Raw genomic sequence first — 8,032 nt, 5'->3', positions numbered from 1 at the left:
GAGGAGGCGGCGCTCGAGCTCGACTTCTTCACGACGCGCCTCTCCGTCGACAGGTCCGTCTGCGACGACGAGGGAGTCCACGCGGTCGCAAGGCCGTGCTCGAGGTCATCCGCGCCGCCCGCTCTCCGCGCGTCGACGCCGTCGCCGTCGCCGAGCCCGACCTCGGCCGCGTCGTCACGGCAGTGCGCGGCGTCGCCCACGTGGTCCTCACGGCGGTGCGCGGCCTCGTCCTCGCCGCCGGCTCGCCGCGCGTCGAGGGCGACCACGACTCGCTGGCCGAGGCCGACCTCGCCCGCTCTCCGCGAGTGGAAGGCACCGACAACTCCCTCGCCGGTCTCGCCCGCGCCGCTCTTGGCGAGGTGCGGGCTGCGAGATCGCGCCCGGTGCTACTCCAGGAGGAGCGGGTGCCGCTGCAGGTCTCCTCGGTGGAGGGGCTCGAGGAGGCGCTCAGGGCAGCGCCGCCGCACACCCGCGGCGTCTGGAGCGCGGCGCAGGTGCTCGACGTCCGCGGCGTCTCACACCTCAGCGAGGCCGGCGAGTTCGAGTACGAGCTACAGCTCTGCTCTCTGCTTGGATGGAAGGTGCCCTTGATGAAGAAGGTGGCCAACGCTAGGAAGCTGGATGCAAATCTCGTACTTCTCAACTACAGGTTGAAGTGCGTGTTCAACGACAGCAATGTGCAGGAAGATGGTACCATCAGCCGCTTACTGCTTGAATCCATCGCTGAGCAAACCAAGCATCTTGTGAGGATCTCCACCGAGGATGTGATGATCTTCCAAGCCGAAGTGTCTACTATTCCAGATATCATTTCAGATCTGTTGGCTCAGTCAGGGAATGTTGAAGGAGTTCGTAAATTGGCCAACGAGGCGATGGTCATTATACGCTGGATTCGTGCTCAGCAGCTTAGATTTAGCTGTCCATAGAGCTTTTGATCGTTGCACTTGTCAGTACTGTAGGGTCCAATTCTTGGTCATTCAACTTGTAATGAATCTGATTTGGTGAATTACTGGGCATGTTTCTTGATTCTGCAACATTACCTGATTCTGTATGTGACCGTGCTAGCTTCATGTTTCTTGATTCTGCAACATTACCTGATTCTGTATGTGACAGTGCTAGCTTATTGTTGTTGGAAGTTTAGCCATAGTCGCTCAATAGTGCTGCAACTGTTTGGCTGTAGTTTCTTGTTCAATCTTTCCCTTGCAGATAGTTATCTGGTTTGGCTGGTGCCATGTACCATCTGCCTGGAAGAATGTTGTCTGGAGAGTTGTTTTAGTTTCTAGTTGTGATTAGTTTCATGTGAATGAAATCAGGGGCTTTAACCCCTTAATTCGACGATGTTCATGCACCTCTCTGATTATTGAGAGTTCACATCCAGTTCCCTCTTGGAAAACCTAACTGTATATATGAGCAAAACTGTGGCATACTTATGAGCTGCTGTGCCAATGCAGATACGGGATCAATGCCTTCATCGGCTGAAACAAATGGTGCCAATTGCCAACAAAGTGATACTTCTCATGGGTCCCAAAATACGAGGGAAGATCTTTCTTTAGAGAAACTCTCACAGGTATGTGTTGCTGGCAGTGAAACATTCTTCTTACAAATAAAATATTATCATGACTGCAAGGGCTGAAATACATGATGCATCTACCTGTAGAGTTTTGGTGATGAATTCACATACTTCACTTAAAATTTTCTATAAGAAATCATGCAATCTAAATCTACCGGCATCAGTTACAAAAACAAAAGGCTTGTTACTTTGTGCGATAAAGCTTTGTCCACACCAATTGAAGTTGTTAGAGGCGTTGTGAAGAGATAGTTCTGCAAGAGCTTTGGTGAGATATTTGATTTCTTTGAAGTTGAGTCTGTTGGGTTGGTTGTTTATTTGTTTCCTCTAAAACTGTAGAGTTCCAGTTCAGAATACTGAATTTTACATGCCCTGAGTTTATCACTTTTGCAAACCGGTAAATATTTTTTTAAAACCTCAAGCTTCAGAAATATGGCATAGAAGTTCACAGGTGATTAGGAATGATTAATTCTTACAGCTAGCTACTGCCCGTGATAAAAAAACAAGTTCTCAGATTTTCATGGTGCTTGTGAAAATATGGTTCAGGTTGTGGATGATTGTCCGTATCAGATTAGCGTGGCACATGCGCACAAGTAAAACCCAATAAGATAGACTCCTGAAAATCTGCGAACTTGTTTTCCTCTAAATGCATCTGTCGTTTTGTTTAGTAGACTCCTGAATACATGACTGAAGGTTAGATCCAAGAAAGCTCCTACTTCCTAAGTAAAATCCAGAGTTGTTTTACAAAAGACAGAAATGTTGTGTTGACAGAGTGCAAAGAGTACATAATCCAAATTCATAGCAAGAACGATCCTGAAGACCTGTACTTAGATGGAATTTGAACCGGCGTGTGCATTTTGTGTATTGATTTTCTAATGAGATTATGAGTGACTAGCTAAATAAATTACATGGGATGATATTTTTGCTTTCATAACATGATTTCGAAGCACCTCTTTTACTTCAGTAACACTTACTCTAAAGCACTTCCTTGCATAAGATTGAACGTGAAGCTTTTAGTTCTACTGTACATATCGACTCCCTCGATGGAGCATAGTAATTGCTTCTCGTTTCTCATTTCCTGCCCGTGATTGACTGATTATGCTTCGGACTTTGACAATCCTATCTAATGGTTGTTGTGACATGTCTCGATTTATTCAAATGTGCATTGTTTGTTGGCTGGTAAATTGTTAAATTACATGCTGATCTGCAAATGAATTTATGCTGAAAGTTTCAGCTATACAAAGTTTTGTGCTGCAGAGGGAATTATTTGTGATCTTGTCCTAATTGTGGGAAACTTACATCTTACTACTGAATGTTCGTATTAGATACTACAGATGTGTCTCTATGAATTGTACTGCTGTCTTTTGCAACAGGAGAGACGATCAGGATTCAGTGTTCTCTTAAATGAATACTACTCTATTACTACTAGTAGTATTATTGATGTTCTAGCCAGAGGTATTAACCATTTTGATGGTGCCAATGATTTTATTGTTTTGTGGGTCGCTGACTCGCTGGCCAGTAAAGCTGACGGTCAGGTACATGTACGTCAGCTACGTCGCCCTACCGGCAGACAAGAGTGCATCCTACAACCTTCATTTTCTTTATTAAAACATAATTAGTGGTGTTCTTGCTTTCTATCCCACGACGTTGCATTATACTCTTTGAGTAGCTTCTTGTCAAAAAAAAAAAAACTAAATACTTCCTCCATTCTAAAATATAAGGCACATTTTTTTGGGTCTTTGATGCACAACTTTGGTTACTAATATATACCAAATGTATAAACGGTTTCGTTGCATTCGTCTTGCAAATCTTTTTCATTTCATAACATATTACAATTCATAGTTAAAGTTGTAGGTGTCTTATATGTCGGGATGAAGGCAGTATAAGAGAACGGCCCAGTTCCTTCCTCGTCAATCCATAGCCGCAGCCTCCAGTGACGAGACGGGAGGATATTACAGTTAATTCTTTTCTGGCCAGTTTTTCTAGAGCGGGCGAGCTTGTGCTTTGGTGGTATTTGTGAGGCCGAAGTGCTAACATTTAGCTTTCTGTTCTCCAGCCTAGATTTTGATTTTTAAATTTTAACACATCGGTGCATGCCTTGTTGGGTGCAAATGTCTTCTCAGTTGAAGACATAAACAACCCGCATATTTCTAGTCCTCCCATCCGTCTTAAAAAATAAGGCACATTTAAATTTTGTTGGTTAACAACTTATAATTCTGACTGTGATTTTTAATTATAATATGTTAAAAAAAGTATATAAATATATATGAAATGAAAGAGAATTGTAAGACCAATGCAACAATACCATTTACATCATATACGTTCTCTTCTGCATGTGCAAGACGCTGCTCGTGCTGCCTGTGTGTCTCGTGTTTTTCTGCATTTCTGGAGATGCTATTCCAACCTCATACTCTGTGACCAGACACTTGGTTTGACTTTAAAGAGATATGAGGAAAGAAAAAATCGATCGCATTGGCAAAGTTGACAAAGTTCTTGAAAACCATTACTGCAATGGGGTGAAGCTGAAAACACTTCACCTTTTTCTTCACCCTTACAAAAATATCGGCGCCTCCTACCTGGACAGGTGGCTCCAAAACGCTGTTAAATCAGGGGCCGAAAAACTTAGCTTAACGTTGTATTCCCGTGTTTGGTTTTGTCTGATAAGGGCAGCTGCAAGTTCTATTCAGGATCTTCGCCTGTTGTATTGCGCTTTACATCCCACATCCGCACTTGGCTGCCTGAAAAGATTAAAGATTTTAAATATTTGTGCCGTGCACATTACTGAAGAAGGATTAGGGCAGTTGGTCTCAAAATAACATAGTGGTTTGGTGCAGACTAAGTCATTTCTCATGGGGGTGAACCACTCGTCAGCAAGATCCGTATCTAAGGCTGGATGGAAGCTTGGATTTTCTTAGTCCACTCGTGCGAAACGCGCGTACCTCATGATCATAATTATCTATGGCGACAGCGGCAGCGATGACTAGCTGCCTCCACGGAGTGCGTAGCGTGCGTCTTTACTCACATCGCATCGCACCACAGTCGTCTGCTGTCACTCTCCCGGGCCATCGATGTCGATCACCTGGGACACAGAGGCCAGTGATTCTTAATTGTGCCAACTGATTGGAAAGATGGTTTGAGGCTACGTTAAATCAGCTGGGATCGCCTAGCTCAGGTTTGGTCAGACACGAAGCGCGCATATCACGAGCTCACGATACGTCAAGGATGTTCCAAGCAATGCGTCTCCTTCTCAGGTAAACTTGAGATTGGGTTTTGTGTCATCTTGTGGCCGGAGAAAGTCGATCGCCATATATTGATGCTCTGCAGCTGGGTTGCTCTTTGAGAGTGTAGCGCGACGAAGACGAAGAGTGGGGCAGCAGGAAGGGCGAGCTCAGGCTCGTTTCGCCTCCTCTCCGCGTCCTCCGGCTCTGGCAGGTTGGCCGGGAAGGTGGCCATCATCACCGGAGCTGCGAGCGGCATCGGAAAGGCGACGGCCGCCGAGTTTGTCAGAAACGGCGCCAAGGTCATCATCGCCGACGTCCAGGACGACCTCGGCCACGCCGTCGCGGCCGAGCTCGGCGGCCCGGAGGACACGGCCTGCTACGCCCGCTGCGACGTTACCGACGAGGCGCAGGTGGCGGCCGCCGTGGACCTCGCCGTGGCGCGCCACGGCCGCCTCGACGTCATGTTTAACAACGCCGGCATAACGGGCGGGAACTACGCGGGCGGCCCCATCGAGTCCATGGACATGGCCGACTTCGACCGCGTCATGGCCGTCAACCTCCGGGGCGTGGCCGCCGGCATCAAGCACGCGGCGCGGGCCATGGTCCCGCGCAGCCAGGGGTGCATCCTGTGCACGGCCAGCACGGCGGGCGTTCTGGGCGGGTCGGGCCCCTACGCGTACAGCGTCTCCAAGACGGCCGTCGTCGGCATGGTGCGGACGGCGGCGGCGGAGCTAGCGGCGCGCGGCGTGAGGGTGAACGCCATCTCTCCGTACGCCATCGCGACGTCCATGGGGACGCGGTCCGTGAGGGAGATGCTGGGGCTCCCATCAGTGGGGGCTGGCGCCGGCGACGAGGAGGCTGTCAGGCGGGTGTTCGACGAGGATTTCAACGAGATGGGTGGCGGCCTAGTGCTTCGCGCGGAGGACGTGGCGAGGACGGCCGTGTTTCTGGCTTCTGACGACGCCAAGTACATCACTGGGCATAATCTTATGGTGGACGGCGGGTTCTCCGTGAGGAAGCCGCTCAACGTCCCGTCCATTTGAAGACGGCCGGATGTTGTGTCCGGTTGCAGGAAATCTGCAAAAATAAATATTGTATCATAATGAAATGATGAACTATCCCGCAAAAGAATGATGAATGTAGATAATTGTTGAAGTGTAGAATCTATTGAACTGCCAGAAAAGATTCTTTTCCGTGCACGGGATCGCATTGTTTTTTGCGTTGTGATTCATTGCAAGTAACATTATGTTCCGTTATACTCCGTATTTTGGAAAATCTGAAACGTAATGATTCGGAATGAAACACAATATTTTCGTGCACTTTTTTTTAAACATAAGGCCTAAGCCCAGCTTTAAATTAATAAAGCCACAACGGCAGATAACCATACAAACGAGTCTGAGACCTGACACACATAAGCAGCGCCACCCACCGCCTGCTACAAGATTGAGACCTACTACACCATTACCCAGATCCCACCACAACAGGGCAACCCACCCCCCAAACGAACACCGATACAAGCTAGAAGACTAGAATGGATGGGCCCTCCAGGTCCTCTCCCTCGCGTATAGCCTTCTAGCCTTGTCTAGAGCCGCGTCCAGCAAGTTCCTCTCCGCCTGTCTGGCCAGTGCCCTCCAGCTCCTACGGTTTGTCGTCGATGATGGTGATAGCCTCGAGGTTCTTCTCGCTCGCCCTCCTCTGCGCCTTCTCCATGACCGGCATCGTATCCTTGCATCTCGCGCTCTTGCGTGTCGCCGTGACCCCGGCCCCCTTCTTCTTCCTTGCATACGGGATTGTCGGCGTGCGCTTGGCCTGCGGAGTCGGGGCCTCCTGGGTGACCACCTTCCGCAGGTCCGGGAACGCAAGGGTATCCCATGCACATGGTATCCCATGCACAGAAGAATCGCCGCTCTCGTTGAACTATTTTTTTTGTTGAGGTAGCTCTCCTTGAACTATTGAAATAGAATGAAACAGTATGGTTAGTATGGTTTCAGTCCGAGTCTTTGGTTAGAGGAGCAAGATGGCATCATACAACACACAATAGTAATTCGGTTGTTTGGCTCGAGGAACACCATTACTCCCTCTCTGAATTAGATATCTAGCGGCCCAATGCAAACGCGTGTTTGATAGGTAGGGCCAATTTTAGGGCTTCATGGGGCATCTGAGCATACTCCGTGGGTGTTAGTCCATCGCAAACAAGCCACAAGCCACATTTGCCGCTTCGTTTGATTGCTCCTGAAGACGAAGATGAGCTTGGATTTTCTTAGCTTCACTCGTTTGAAAGACGCGCACCATAAAATCGCAATTATTGATCGCGACAGCGACAACTATGACTTGCTGACTAGCTAGCTACCTCCATGGAGTGCATAGCGTATGTCTTTACTCGCACCACAACCAGCTGATGTCACACTCTTGGGTCATCCATGTCGGCCGCCTAGAAGGCTAAGACACATAGGTCAACGCTTCAAATGTGCCCATTTATTAGAATACTAGTTACATGCCCGTGCGTTGTTACAAAATAATGAAAAATAAAATCTCTAATGTGCGTATGTGAAGACAAATATTAGGTTTTTCACTTCATCTTGGCAATTATTTTAAAAATAAGATGGATATAAAGTAAAATACTTCCTCTGTTCCATAAAATTTGTCCGAAGTTTGTCTAAATTTGAGTGCATCTAGTCACTAAATAGTGTCTAGATACGTTCAAATCTAGACAAACTTTCAACATGTTCCATGGGAGGGAGGGAGTATATGTGCCTAGTTCTAAACATATAGTATCCGGTCACCAAAATCTCCTAGGTTTGAGTTCTGGATTTATTTTATATACGAATTAAAATAGGGAAAAGTGTGGTGGAGCAGGTGCGCTCCACGCACCCACCTTTTTTTGACTTTTTCTTTTTTAGATCTTTCAAATTATGTAATATTTTGATTATATTTGTTTTCAAGTCACTCGAAAATAATAGAATGGGCGAAAAATAATTCGGAAATTTTTGTGCAAATTTAAATTTTAAATTATTTAAAATTCAAATTAAATTCCTAATATATTTATATACGAAATGACATAAAAAATCCAAAATATTATTCCCATATTCTAGTTGTTATGTTTAAGCGATCTGCAAAATTTTAAGTTTAAAAATTGTGTGGTGTGAGAGATATAAAAATGAGAAGTTGTTTGAGAAGGGGAAAAAGGGCTAGCACGGATCTTGATGCAGTATAGACGGTCTAGATACGGGTGCGCACCAAGCACCTG

At 46.8% G+C, this 8,032-nt stretch overlaps 1 protein-coding gene across 1 annotated transcript; it reads left to right on the top strand.

Moving 5' to 3' along the window:
- Positions 1–4,606: 4,606 nt before the first annotated feature.
- On the top strand, positions 4,607–5,994 carry LOC124677298 (short-chain dehydrogenase reductase 3a-like). The gene is made up of 2 exons (XM_047213302.1): positions 4,607–4,815; positions 4,913–5,994. Exons 1-2 carry the CDS (start codon positions 4,787–4,789, stop codon positions 5,826–5,828), a joined length of 945 nt encoding a protein of 314 aa, XP_047069258.1. The 5' UTR covers positions 4,607–4,786; the 3' UTR covers positions 5,829–5,994.
- Positions 5,995–8,032: the final 2,038 nt, after the last annotated feature.

Source organism: Lolium rigidum, chromosome 7, assembly GCF_022539505.1.
Source record: "Lolium rigidum isolate FL_2022 chromosome 7, APGP_CSIRO_Lrig_0.1, whole genome shotgun sequence".
NCBI lineage: Eukaryota > Viridiplantae > Streptophyta > Magnoliopsida > Poales > Poaceae > Lolium > Lolium rigidum.
Note: the sequence above shows the minus strand (reverse complement) of the source record. Positions and strands in the feature narration are given on the sequence as shown.

Bases quoted from the DNA above. Each gene is read 5' to 3' on its own strand.
- LOC124677298 (XM_047213302.1), top strand. From the start codon at position 4,787: ATGTTCCAAGCAATGCGTCTCCTTCTCAG. The intron at 4,816-4,912 runs GTAAACTTGAGA...TTGAGAGTGTAG, and splicing joins GCAATGCGTCTCCTTCTCAG to CGCGACGAAGACGAAGAGTG.